We start from the raw sequence: 13,680 nt of genomic DNA on the forward strand, positions 1-13,680 counted from the left end.
AACTCAAAGGCAACTCCCTAGATTTAGATGGCAATATTTCCGAGTAAAAAACGAAGCTGAGGAACTCGGCCACACTTGTTCGTGATTTTCCACCTCTCATGACTCATGACTGACATGAGACCCGAGCCCATCTCTCTCCTCTCCATTCTAACCATCAACCTATACACAACCAGCCAGGCACTGGACTTGGAGAGTCAGAAGGGACCCCACCCCTAGAGATGATTTAGACAGTCCAATTGCTGATATGGACGTGGAAGGTAGTCCCACACCAGGAGGAAACTCCAACCCATCTCTTTAATGCTCTTGCACCTTCCACATGGAGTGTCAGTGTGTCAACGCCAGACTTCCAATTAGACCTTTCTGGATAGACACCGGAGGAGGAGATAGCTACGAAGGTGCTGTGTATTGAGCGTGAATTTGATCCTACCAAAAGGGTCTCTGGTTGGATTCTCCATCTTTAACACCATTGAAGCTTATCAGGACTGGGAACCGGAGGGCTCCATGATGGACTGGGAGACTGGGAGGCTGCCTGCTCGAATGGGAAATCCCATCAAAGCACGTTCTCTTCTGATTTTTCCATGGTGGTTGGGAATCTTCATCTGAGTGTTGGTAATGGGATTTTTTGTCATTCCATTACGATCCAATCAAATCACATCTGTTTGGAGTTGAATCGAATCGAATCAAATCAAATCAAATCAAACTCTAGCATTATCGTGATTAAGATAACCTTCGAAACGTGACGCTTTTAACTGCTAGGAATTTGCTGCTCCATAGGAAGCACCAAACTTTGGTTCTGCATCAGCCACAGTCAACCTCCCATTATTCACATGAGGACGTCAAAGTAAACAACGATAGTGTTCTTGTTGGCCGTATCTGAATTTTGGTTTCCTTCTGTCACGATGAGCAGAATGATCGGATAACTGTCCGCCTGGATCCACATTTCTTACTGTTCTTGGATTTTAATTCATATTGGACTTCCCGGAAGTATACTCTTGTGTGCCTGAATGAGAGGCAGATGCAATCTCAGCAAGAGATCGCAGATATTACATATACAAATACTAGAAACAGGGTTCAACTGCAACTGTATGGAAGAAAACATAAAAGAAAGTACTTGATGACCTATAAAGACTAATATTAACAGATATAAAAGGCCTTTGACAGCTTAAAAGTACTCATTAATCAATTGTAGTTCATTTCATCAAATTAATTATGTGCATTTTGGGCTGGACGACGAATCTTCAGGTAACCAAACTTTCCAGCACCAGGTGAAGAGCCCTCGAAGACATACGGCAAAAAGCCAGTAGCTTCTTTGTATCTCTGTTGGATCTGACAAACATTATGCAGAAAAATATAAAATGTTAAATCTGTAAGTCTGTACATACTGTGTGAATACAGCAAGTGAAGCTACGAGCTACTAAAGTGAAAGTTACCTCGAGAATTTGATCACTGCTTTCAACACAATTCCTGCCTATCACACAAACAGAGCCACCCGAGCCTCCGCCAGTGATTTTTGCACCAAATAAGGTCCCTCTTTCAGATGATGACTTGCAGTGCTGCTTTTCTTGCACCAGTTTCACCAGCCTGTCTGTCCCGTCTGAGCCAAGCCCACACTCGTTGTAGCTGTAGTGGCACTGAACAAAACAAAGCTTCCATAATTTAGATAATCTATACACCTCATATAGTAAATGTACACAAATAAGAAAAGAGAGATTTACCTTGAACAGGGAGCTGAAGGGGGCATAAAAATGAAAATGACAAATCTAACTACTTGCAATGGCCAAGGCTTTATAATTTATTCCTAAAATTCGGTCCCAGTCACTGTCACTCCCCCAAGTTAATTTGAACAGTAGGAATAGTTCTAGAAAAACTCAGTTCCTCAACGAGTTAACCAAGCATGTTTTTACAGATTTGCTGAGTTTTAGAAACTTATTGCAAATCTCAATAGGTCCGAGTCAATACAAGGAATTCAGCAGAGTCACTTCAATATAAAAAACCAATTTTTTCTTTAATTGTTCTTCACTACACCTTATTAATATCTTTGTTTGGCTGCATTTGTGCAATAAAAGGTAAATTAACTGACGGGTTGGATTAATATCTTTGTTTGACTGCATTTGTGCAATAAAAGGTAAATTAACTGATGGGTTGGATTAATATCTTTGTTTGGCTGCATTTGTGCAATAAAAGGTAAATTAACTGATGGGTGTCCAACGGGTTTTATTAGGGCAACAAGAGAAGAGAGGTAGACTGAGGTAAGTTGAAGGGAGAAACAAAAAGTGCATCTGAGGGTAGAAGCCATCAAGTCAATGGCCGAGGGTGGATCTCACCTAAGATTTGTTCATAGAAGCAAATTATATCATCTGTGAATTGTTGGGATATGTCTAGCTCCAAGGTAAGGGAGATGGGTGCCCATCGCCCCGATAGCTTTACCAAACAAAGAAGGGCAGATGAAATCCCACCAATGATACTAAAGAGGAGGGGTGAGAGTGGATCACCTTTGCGGCTGCCTCAAGTGCCTTTGAAGTATCCATAAGCCATACTATTTAACAGGACCATATATGAAGCGGAAGATAAGCAGATTCAAATCCAAAAGGATCAGTTCTCCAAAAAGCCATTTTGATCATAAGCCCATCTAAAAATTTCTGGTTGATCAAATCAAACACTGCTCTATATCAAACTCTTTCTTGAACTGATCAAGGACCACATGCATCCCCAATAACAGAATCAAGGATATTTCACCCTTTCAGGAAGGCACTTTGATGTAAATGGACCACCAAATGAAGGGCAGCTTTTAGGTGATGTGCCCGTGAGAGATCTTGGGTGCATGTGTAGTCAATATTAAAAAAAAAGGGGGCCAAAGGCCTCTAGGGTATCCCACATTTTTCTCATGTTTAAATCCTAGTAAGGGCATTTTGGTCATTTAACTAGTCTGCTATGTACCTTGGAAGATAGCCAGCCATAAGCTAAGTTTCATGTTAGAAGTTTTAGTACCTTGGAAGGCTCTCTCTCCACCACCTTAACTGATCGCTTCTTCGTCTAAGAATCCTGAGGTAAGTGATATACATCTTCCTGTTGTTGTTTGTAAGGTTGTTCGTGCATGTACATGGTATCCCACTTCTTTGTTTGTTTCATTTGATTCCTTGTCTGGATCCTTTAAAGAACTTGCTCTAATTGTCTTCCACAGTGAAGGAATCTTTGATGTCTCTTGTGTGAAAATAGGGAATGGATGCAAAAATGGACACTCATATTGAACGAAGAACATGGACGCTATGTGATTTGCCTGCTAGTGCTATAATTGTGGGGTGTCATTGTGTCTATACAATTAGGAGTCAATGGTTCTATAGAAAGGTATAAAGCTCACCTTGTAGCTTAAGGGTATACCTAGACATATGGTGTTGATGTTTTTGAGATATTCTTTCTTGTAGCCATATTATCTTCTATTCAATACTTGTTTTAGTGGTAGTGACCAAGGGATGACCACTATTTCAATTAGATATCAAACATACAATCTTATACGAAAACTTGAAGAGGAGGTCTATATGGAGTAACCTCTTGGGTATGTTGCTCAGAGGAGACTGAAAAGGTTTGTCAGTTGAACAAGGCAATTTATGCTCTTAAGCAGAGTTTGAAAACATGGTTTGACAAAGCAAAATAGTTGCATCATTGGGATTTTCTAGAAGTCACTGTGATCATTCTTTGTTCATATTGAAAAGACATACAAGTATTGTGGTACTACTACTCTATGTGGATGATATAATGCTATGTGGAGATGATAAACAATGGATTGAAGTGGTAGAAGCACATCTTGCTAGATACTTCCAAACTAAAGACTTTTATATGGAGTATACCATTGAAGTACTTTCTGGAGATTGATGTAGTAAGAAGCAAAACAGGAGTTGTGTTGACACAATTGAAATATATGATAGATGTGCTATAGGAATATAGGTTGCAAGGGGCAAAAATTGCGTAGACTTCTATGGAAATGAGTCATAATCCACATGAAGAAGAAGGTAGTGAAGAACCTCTTTAGAAGACTGATAGATAAACTTGTTTATGCTATTGTTATACGTTCAAATATATCATTTATTGTTAGCAAGATCAATCAGTTTATGGAGTGCTCTAGTAAAGTTCATTTGAAAGCAACTCAGAGAATATTAAAATACTTGAAAAAGACATTAAGGAAAACTTTATTTTATGAACCACACGGTCAATTGAAGATAAGAGGCATATTCAGATGCAAATTATGTAGGGTCATAACTAGATCGAAAATCTACTAAATATTATGCTTTTCTGGGAGGAAACTTAGTTGGAAGAGAAAAAACGGAATATGGTGGCCCACTCTAGTACATAAATTAATTACAAAGCAATGACACATACGGTTAGTGAACTTATGTGGGTCAGATGTATGCTGCGGAAGTTGAGTTTTCAAAACAAAGTGCCCATAACTATGTATTGTGATAACTAGGCAGCAATTTTTATTTCTAGCAACCCTATATTTCATGAAAGTACAAAACCTATAGAAGTTTAATGTCACTTTATGTTAAGAATTAGATACCCTAATTCCAAACTAACAAGAGCAATAATAATAAATGCGAAAGAAGGAAAAAAGCAAGAACAGAATGACACAACAAGATTTATATAGGTTCGCCTCAAGGTGAGACTACGTTAGTCTTCCGCTGCTACAGTAATCCACTATAAAGATAAAATAGTTCACAAGAGAGATCGCACACACTTACATGTGTTGTTTTTCTCTAACCTCTCTCGGCTGCAACTGATGCTCCTCAGATGATATATTCACCAAAGCTTTGGGCAAGAAAAAAATTGGGATATTTTTTAACAAGTCGGGGCTTCTTGACATGCATGCTCCAGGTTGAGAGGGAGTATTAGAATCTTATTTTGGTCATTTCACTAGTGTGGTATGTACCTTGGAAGATAACCATAGGCTACGAGTCATCATAGAAGTATTAATTTTTTTGGTAAAGTTTTGAGTAGTATTCAAAGAGATATGAGGATTTAAGTTGTAAGGGGCATTTTTGTAATTGTTGATTTTTAGGACTCCATGGATAACATCCTGGGTAAAGAAGAGAAGGAAGAAACGAGAGAGCAGGTGAGGAAGAAAAGGTAGAAGAATGGGATTCTGTACTTAATCCAAACCATCCCCCTTAGCTATATGTATAGATAATAAAAGTACAATATTACAATTACACTCTTCACCCTAGTAAGAGTGAAGAAGAGACAAGAAAAATAAACTAATTACATCAATAACACCCTAATTACATTATATCTTCCAACAATAATTTTGCAAAGCCTTCACTTAAGTTGTGTTTAATAAATGGGGCTCAATTTCTGCCTCCCAATTCAGTACTTTCTGTCAGAGTGGTTTCATCCACTCTTGTAGGCGGTAGCTTTCCGCACCTAACAGATCGGTCTTTTGGGTGTATTGGCTACCTGCTGTCATGGTATCAGAGATGGACACGTCACGTCCGGCGTTCGAATCCCATGAGAAGCGGTCAAGAATGGGCGGAGTGGGTGTCAGAGTGGTCCCATCTACTCTTGTAGGCGGTAGCTTTCCGCACCTAACCGATCGGTCTTTTGGGTGTATTGGCTAGCCGTTGTCACTTTCTCACACATTTTTCTCTCCCCTTCTCTATCTTCACAAAGTTTATATTTTTACAGCTTCTTTGGACTTGAAGCAGTAAAAGAATCTCCAATGGTGCATCAAGTGATTCCGTTTTTCACTAAAAGTCGTCCACCATCTCCTTGATATCATTTCATATGCATACATATATTTGCTCCAATGTTTATAAGTTATAAAAAATGACTTGCTCCAATGTTACAAATAATCTTTTTTGAATGTTAAATCCCATATCTAGGTGAGATTTGGAGCTAAAATCTCAACTCAATAACCACCCACCATTGAAACAAAAGGCTCATTCCACTACACACATAAACATAAATATATGCATCAAGACACCTAAGTTTGTGTTAACTTAGATTAGTAAGAAAACAATGAAGTCAAAGTTTCTACCTTTTTAATCTACTCACGATAATCTACTACCTAGGTTAGGATAGACAATTAGAGGTATTAGTGTTAATGAGCTCCCATTTGTTAGTTGTATAAAGAAGCATATTAGCATTGTCAGAGGTGGTCCTGGGTTAAGTACTCTGCTTTCCGCACCTAACAGACCGGTCTTTTGGGTTGTATTGGCTAGGCGTTTGACAAGCATATCTGTACTGAGTGATGTTGTTAAAGTTGAGTCTAGGTCCTCCCCTAAATGACTAGCCAATGTAAGGAATGTCATTTCCCAACTAGTAACTATAGGATATTTTTTTAAAGCTTATCCGTGTGGGTCTATTCTTACTAGCTCTCCCTCTTATGTTCAGGCTTGCATAATCGGGTAATGGATGTAAGGACATTGGTATAAACTTAAACTAGGCATAAACTGGGTTCAACAAGGAAGACATCCTGCTTTCATACCATTTTAAATTCAAGTCCAAGTCTTCCCCAAAATGACTAAATAAAGTTGGGAGGTTGTTTTCTAACACTTATCTATGTGGAACTATTCCACTAATAGATATAGTGGGATTACCACCAAAATTGGAATAGAGCAAGAAAACAAAGAAAGACCTGAGTGAGAGTTCACTCTCATGCCTTCCAGTTTCAAGCTTAAAGACCAAACTATCTTTGCATCAAGTCTGACAGACACGAAATTTTTTTATGATAGCTCTAGTAGTTGTTTTGTATTTTTTCTCACCATTGAAATGGCTTCTGCAGTTTGACAACCTAGCTCAGGGAAGTTTCTTGAAATTTTTGTTTCTAAAATGAGAATATGTTTAGATGTCTTTTTAGAAATTTTTATTGAAAACTGTATAGACCAGAGCCATGAACCTAAACTTATAAAAATTACCTGATACAGAAGTTCTCCAAGAGCAGTAAGCTGTTCATCTGACGATGTCGCAGTTAGAAGCATTTTAAATGCCTGAGAATAAGCAAGCAGCCAATGCAAAGTCAGATGAACCAATTATGATGCACAATTTCTAAAAAAAATCTAAACATACTGCTAAACAGTGATACATCAAAATAACATGTAAAATATACATGAAATCAGAGTATTAAAATTACTGTAATGATTTTTGAGGAGAAATGTCAGTCACTGTAATATATTATTCATTTCTCTGAATATTGATTGTTACCACTAATATTAGACTTACAATCAATATAGTGTCGGAATGTTGCTATACAATTATATCCACAAAAAAAAAAAGACTATCCTCATCTCCATGTCATTCTTCCTTTAGTAGAATATGTTTTCTGTTTAAAACATAGTAGTAGCATATGTTGAAATAAAGAGTTTGAGACGAATCCCGAACTCTTGAGTTGGGGTATTACAGACTAACCTTGGCCTTTCTCCTTTAAAACAAAGCCAGTCTATTAGACTTCCACTAGGTTTATCTATGTGTTAAGAGGGACAATTAGGGTTCATATCAGAGGGAGAACATTGAGAGAATTACTACATTGGTTATGAAGGGCTTGACAAGTTACTATAAGAACTTGAGTTGGGACTATGCACTGAATCTATTGCCATTCTTTATCAGATATTAGATTAGTGGATAAAGCAATTGATTCTCTATGCTTTGGCAATCAAGGAGCGGGTCCTCAGTCCCTTGTGTGAAAAGACGATATTATAAAAGTATAAAATTGAAATAATTAAAGAGAAAAGTGATAAGAGAAAGAGAGACAGAGAGAGAGAGCAGAAGATGAAAAGCAGCATGAGGGAGGCTGCTCTTGTTAGGGGTTAAGCTCGACCCCTAACAGTATTTATATCACTTAAGTTAGAAAGGGTTAAATGACCAAAATGCCCCTTAGTACATGTACCCGTAATACACTGAATATAAAGCCATAAAATAAACAGAAAACAGGCCAGACTTATTGACTAACTTCCTACATTGCCGTCTGACAGGGGTTAATAGCACACAGGCAGAATTACCAAAATACCCTCAATAACCTTTTCTAAAAAATATAAATGTATTTATGCAAGGTTTCGACAAGGAAGTGCACCAGAAACCTTACCATTAATTTTTGAAACTTGCACATGAAACATTTTCAAAACAAGAACAAAATAAAATCAGATGAAATTCAGACAAAAAAGACAGATAGTACAGTGGAAGAGCCATCCCCAGTAAGAAATAGTCTACAACAATATTGGAAGAAAACTTAAGAAAACAACCAAACCTTCACACGGAAATTCTCATAGATGGGATGCCTTGCAGGTGCTTTGACAACATATTTGTGCTTGCTATCAATTACTGTCACAGGATCATTGTGATCAACAAACTGGTCCAAAAAATTCTGTCCGAACATAGATTCGGGAAGTTTCTTCGCATAGACTGCTTCAAATCTGCAACATAGGATAGAAAATGAAAGTATATGTCTGAAGCACACTTACTTTTTTTTTTTTTTAAACTATATTTTTTTATAAGTAAAAGCTATACAAGAGTTGCTACATGGTTTTCACTTTGTATGAGATCTAGAATAAGTTTTTCAAGTATTTCATGAATATTTGAGTCATGCAGCATTTAAACAGTATTAAGTGATGCTGCATTTGTTCCCATGACCTTACCTATGTGGAGGAAGATTACATAAGTAGTCTAATGAAGATTCAGCTTCAAGTAACTCAATACCATGCTCTTCAAATTCATCACAATATGCTCCATTTCCATTCTGCATGCCATTGGCTCCAGCTTTTGAACTGGATAAAAGTGTAGATGCCATGGACTTTATGATCTTTCTGCCCATAAAGGCGCCTATTCTTACAGATCCATAGTCAGCTCCACCAACACTGCAACAGATGATAGTTTCGGTTAAACAGAATTTCCGACTAAAAAAGCATGGAAAGACCAAAGCAGGGGCATTGTAGAACAACTAATAGAACTACATTCATAAACAACTAAACAAAACAACCATAATTGCATCACAAAATTCATATTTCATCATCATTTAGCAAGAGATAACACACTAAATAGGCAATACTACTGACACTACAGACTAGAGACTGCTTCTTTTGTTTCAGGATGTAAAGTTAAATTATTCAATAATAATACAAATTTTATCCAAACATCAATATCAACTTAATTAATAAAAATGCCTAGCTCCAACTGGAACAACAAGACTAAACTGTGCGCAAAAGTAGATAAATAACATTTGATCGTGGATCATAACGGTCATAATGGCCAGGATCCACTTACTGATCACATGCATGTCAACTTTGATGGGTACTGGTAACATTACCACCATCAGCACATCTACTCCAATAAAGTACTCAGAACGTTGAAAATCTAACTCGAGCACAGGCATTCAAGAACTTACATAGCTACTATGTTTTTTTTTAAATAATCCTGTACATAGTTACTACTAATACCACCATACACTTATTAAAATAGAACATAGGTCACCCCTACAGAACAACAAAAATATTCTTCTTAGGGGGAATAATCTCCACATTGGACTAGTAAATTTGGGATAGATCTCAACCAAACTTTAACTTGGTTAGGGTTTCATTTTTTGCTAGACCTAGATTAGCCTCATTTATGTTGTCTACATCTCAGGCCAAACTTATTTAAAACTGGACATGGGAAGGAGTGTTAGTAGGAATAATCCCACATTAGGCTAGTCATTTTGGGATGAATCTGGATCCAGTTTTAATGTAAGAAGATAATTACTCAAGTAAAACAGAAGACCTAACCTATGTCGTATTCCCGAGTCGATTCCCCAAAAACGGATGTGGCTTGGAATACTGACAAGTTCTTTTACTTCAGCAGGCTGCACATGAGAACATAACAGGCCCATCAGAATAAGAGCAGGCATAGAGTCGATAAAATCTCTGTACTGAACTGCTTGTGCTAACCTGGCAGACCATCGCTAGAAGTTTATTCACTTCGCCACATGCCGACGTCATCTGGTCCATGACTCCACAAGGAGCTCCTACAATACAGTTCTCCACCTGGCAAATTATAACAGATTTAAAAAATGGCTTCTAATGTCCCACATATGAAATGAAACTCTTCACAAAAGGTTTTATGGGTAATCATGCCTTCTGGCAGAGTAGAGCCAGATCTCTTGGAGGGATATTTAAACCTGCAAGCAAGGAAAATACAAAAAATAAGAAATCATCATTCATGTATATAAAGATAAAAATCAAGGCAGCTATGTGTACTAAGAAGCACTTGACATGGACAAGGAATATTTTGAAACTGCAAAACCAACCATGGGCAGCGGCAATCGCAGACATAGTTGCAACCTCCACGGCTGCAGAAGAAGATACTCCTTTCCCCTCTGGAACAGCTGATGAAACCTAAAATATCACACTGCTATATCAAGCAAACAAAACTGCAGGTTTGCTGCACCACGATAGCTATCATTGACTACCAAAATACTAAAAGAAAGAACAGCAAGGGTAACAAAGGTCTATGTGCTGGCATCTGGTGAACTATAGCCAAGAGTGACCATATAATACTGCTCATCTATTTTGACATACATCAAAGAAAAGAAAAGATCTTTCTAAAAATCTTATAATCATCAAAGAAAAAGAAAATAGTTTTTTTCCTGAGCATATAAAAATAAAGTCAATTTTTTTAGATTTGAAGACTAGTGGGTTATCAACCAAAAATTTATTATTTGCAGAAAAAACTATAAATTTCTGCTTTCGACTCAGGCTAGCAGTCTGAGAATGACAGCAGTTATTGTGGGAAAACAATCGTACATAAGACATTGAAGAACCTAAAGTTATTAGTTCGGAAGAGGTCTTTTAGCATGAGGAGAGACAAGAAGTGAAAAACACAGCACATAATGGCGACTAGTTTGCCATGCCAGAAAACCATGGATTCCAGTAGGACAAAGGAAGCAAACTACTGACAGGAACTTCTACCGTGTCGTATATGGAATTACCACCCTCACCATAGCCACTGTGGAACGTGCCTCTGGGGTGATAGTTCGCGTTACAGGGAGAAACGCTCCTTTGTCTCTATCCCAATCGTGGTAGTTTCAGCCTTCACCACCCAGTTTAAAGGGCTGACCTCCGACCCAGTAACTCAACGGCAATTGAAGGAGCTTTGGACGGGTTGCTTTGCCTTCTACCTCTCTACGACAAACTTCTGTGGAAAGCACGAATGCAAAATTGTCCAATATCATGGAGACCTTATCATGGCATGTTTCTACATACTGGAGCAGACTGCATCTCACTTCTACTGGAGACTTTTTTCTCGCCTGCTTACAAAAGCTCTCATCACCATCCCCACTTCATACAGCCAACCAATCCCAACCACTCTGAATGCCCAATTTTCTCCCCTTCCCACATATTGTTCTGCCACCCAACTTCTTCAGCCATCATCATCCCTTGTGCCCCCACTGTCATCACCAACCGCCCCTTGTCAGCCTACCGCCACAGCAACAGAAACCCCATCACACTGCGCCAGTATCATTCTTTCCTCTCAAACTCTTCACTCTGGGTGAGTTGCACTATCCCTGTCCCTGGTTGTCACTGTCAGTCCAAATTGTAGTGGGACTGAGATAACTAACTGGCTTGTCTCCTAGTTACAACTCAACTACTCATCATGCATCTTGTACCTGGAGCCCTCAGAGTGGCTTATCCACCTTTGCTCAGCTAGCGACAAATCTTCAGCCCTCAAACTCATCCCTACAATCGTACAGGCATTACTGGTATCAATGAGTGGCTACCATCCACCCCTACTGGCTCACTCGGGCAGTGAATCATCGTGTGGGGGCTACCTGTAGAACAATGGCAGATACATGTCTTCTGCAAATTTGCTAACACTTCGGGTGTTCTGATCTCTCTTGACGACAAGGTACATCGGCATCATATGGACTTCACTAAGCTCCTTATTAACCCAAGCAAGCACTGGCAGGGACAACACTTCATGCAGATTAACATAGATAATGCCAGATTCTGGGTTAAAGTCTTTGAAAGCCTTGATGATTTCTGGCAACCAACCAAATGAATGATGTGTCTCTCCTGGTTCCGACAACCAACTCCTCCACTCACTGAGTCGACACCACAATCCACCGACTCAGAAAGCTACCCCACCTCCAGTCTGCATCACCACCAAGCTATCGACAAAATGCAAAATTTCCCCTCCTGAACCAGCCACCCACCACCCTTTGCAACCCCGTCACGGCTGACACTGCTACCCTTGTTCAGACTGACCTGGCTACCCTTCCCTGTCAGCTCTGTCCACCCCGTGACCCTGACACATCCCAAGAAGCAACAGAATTCCTCCCCCCCCCCCCCCCCCCCCCCCCCCCCCCTTGTCAGTGACAATACTAACCCTATCCCTTCACCTCCTATACACCAGCCTGCCACCAGTCAAACACCCAAAATCTTTTACCAGTCAACCTCACAACCGCTACCAACCAACCACACGGACCCCCTTCCCCCTCCCTACCCCGCCTGTTACATAACTTGTAGTACTCCTCCAACTCTAAGTCTGCCACTGAAACCAATGACTAACCCCAACTGAACCACCCAAACCTCCTCATTGCAGGGGACTTCAACTCCATCCAGTTGTGTAGTGAAAATTGTCCGCAAGTGAGCTGCATTACCTCCTCCATGTGGAACTTTGCTGATTTTATAAGAAGCTGTGAGCTGAAAGGAATTGTTCTCTCCGGCAAGTCTTTCATTTGGTCGAATGGTCAACGTCCCATTCCATCCAAGCTGGAAAGATTCTTAGCCAATGGTGACTGGCTTCACCTTTATGAAAACACCACTTGTAGAGAACTTGATCGTGCCACCTCCGACCACTGGCCAATCCTTTTGGACACCCACTTTGGCCAATGGGGCCCATCCCCCTTCAGATTCGAGAAGTCATGGCTAAATGAGGACAACTCCAAAGTTGTTCTCTCCGGAGGGTGGAGCAATCTTTGTGTGAGGGGCCCGAGCGGTTGGTCACTCCCACAAAAACTTAAGACGGTAAAGCACCATTTGAAGCTCTAGTCCTCGAGGTATCGTTGGTGAAAGAGTCTCCCTCCTCAATCAGCTTGCCAACCTTGACACAGACGAAAAGCACAGGTGTCTTTCTTCCACTAAGTTCTTTAATCGCATCTCCATACAAAATCAACTCTAGACCCTAGCCAAAAATGAAATGACACACTAGAAACAGCATGCTCGACTTAAGTGGCTATCTGAAGGCGAACGAACACAAAGTTCTTCCATGCCATCGCCTCGACAAGAAGGAGAGCTAATCGAATTACCTTTTTATCCATTAAAAACGAGGTAACATTAGAAAGGTCCTCCATAACTGATACTTAGGTGAGTTTTTTTTTCAGATTTGTACACAAAAAAATGCTTGAACCGGCCTAAAGTTCAAAACATCTGGCTGTCCAAGATCTCCCCAGTTGTTGCTACATTTATTGAGCTTCACTTTTCCGCTATGGAGATTGAGAATGTCACCCTCAGCCTCCCTTGTGATTGCACCCCAGACCCAGATGGATACTGCTGAAGAGCAAATATGGAAGAGTCTTACATGAATCTCACAATAAGAAGTCTTACAGAGCCAAAATTATTATGGAAACAGGTCTCACAAAAGAGTTTTAGTTTAAAGGTGTTTTAGTTATGTTAGTCTTCTCTTTATGTTGAGTTATTTAATTATGCTAGGACTTATCTTTAAGTG

At 39.5% G+C, this 13,680-nt stretch overlaps 1 protein-coding gene across 1 annotated transcript in view; it reads right to left on the reverse strand.

The window, feature by feature from the left end:
• Nucleotides 1–901: 901 nt before the first annotated feature.
• Nucleotides 902–13,680, reverse strand: part of LOC137936032 (L-arabinokinase-like) — a 47,221-nt gene continuing 34,442 nt past the window's right edge. The window contains exons 21-29 of the mRNA XM_068780532.1: nucleotides 10,262–10,349; nucleotides 10,089–10,132; nucleotides 9,903–9,998; nucleotides 9,741–9,817; nucleotides 8,619–8,837; nucleotides 8,231–8,396; nucleotides 6,906–6,977; nucleotides 1,431–1,631; nucleotides 902–1,326 (exon numbers count right to left, since the gene is read on the reverse strand). Of these exons, the coding sequence (XP_068636633.1) occupies nucleotides 1,204–1,326; nucleotides 1,431–1,631; nucleotides 6,906–6,977; nucleotides 8,231–8,396; nucleotides 8,619–8,837; nucleotides 9,741–9,817; nucleotides 9,903–9,998; nucleotides 10,089–10,132; nucleotides 10,262–10,349 (1,086 nt within the window). The 3' untranslated portion in view covers nucleotides 902–1,203. The remainder of the gene's footprint in view (nucleotides 1,327–1,430; nucleotides 1,632–6,905; nucleotides 6,978–8,230; nucleotides 8,397–8,618; nucleotides 8,838–9,740; nucleotides 9,818–9,902; nucleotides 9,999–10,088; nucleotides 10,133–10,261; nucleotides 10,350–13,680) is intronic.

The sequence above is a fragment of the Aristolochia californica genome, unplaced genomic scaffold (assembly GCF_029961685.1).
Source record: "Aristolochia californica isolate CCGP_79_NKW_82.1479 unplaced genomic scaffold, dmAriCali1.0.hap1 SCAF_7, whole genome shotgun sequence".
Classification (NCBI taxonomy): Eukaryota; Viridiplantae; Streptophyta; class Magnoliopsida; order Piperales; family Aristolochiaceae; genus Aristolochia; species Aristolochia californica.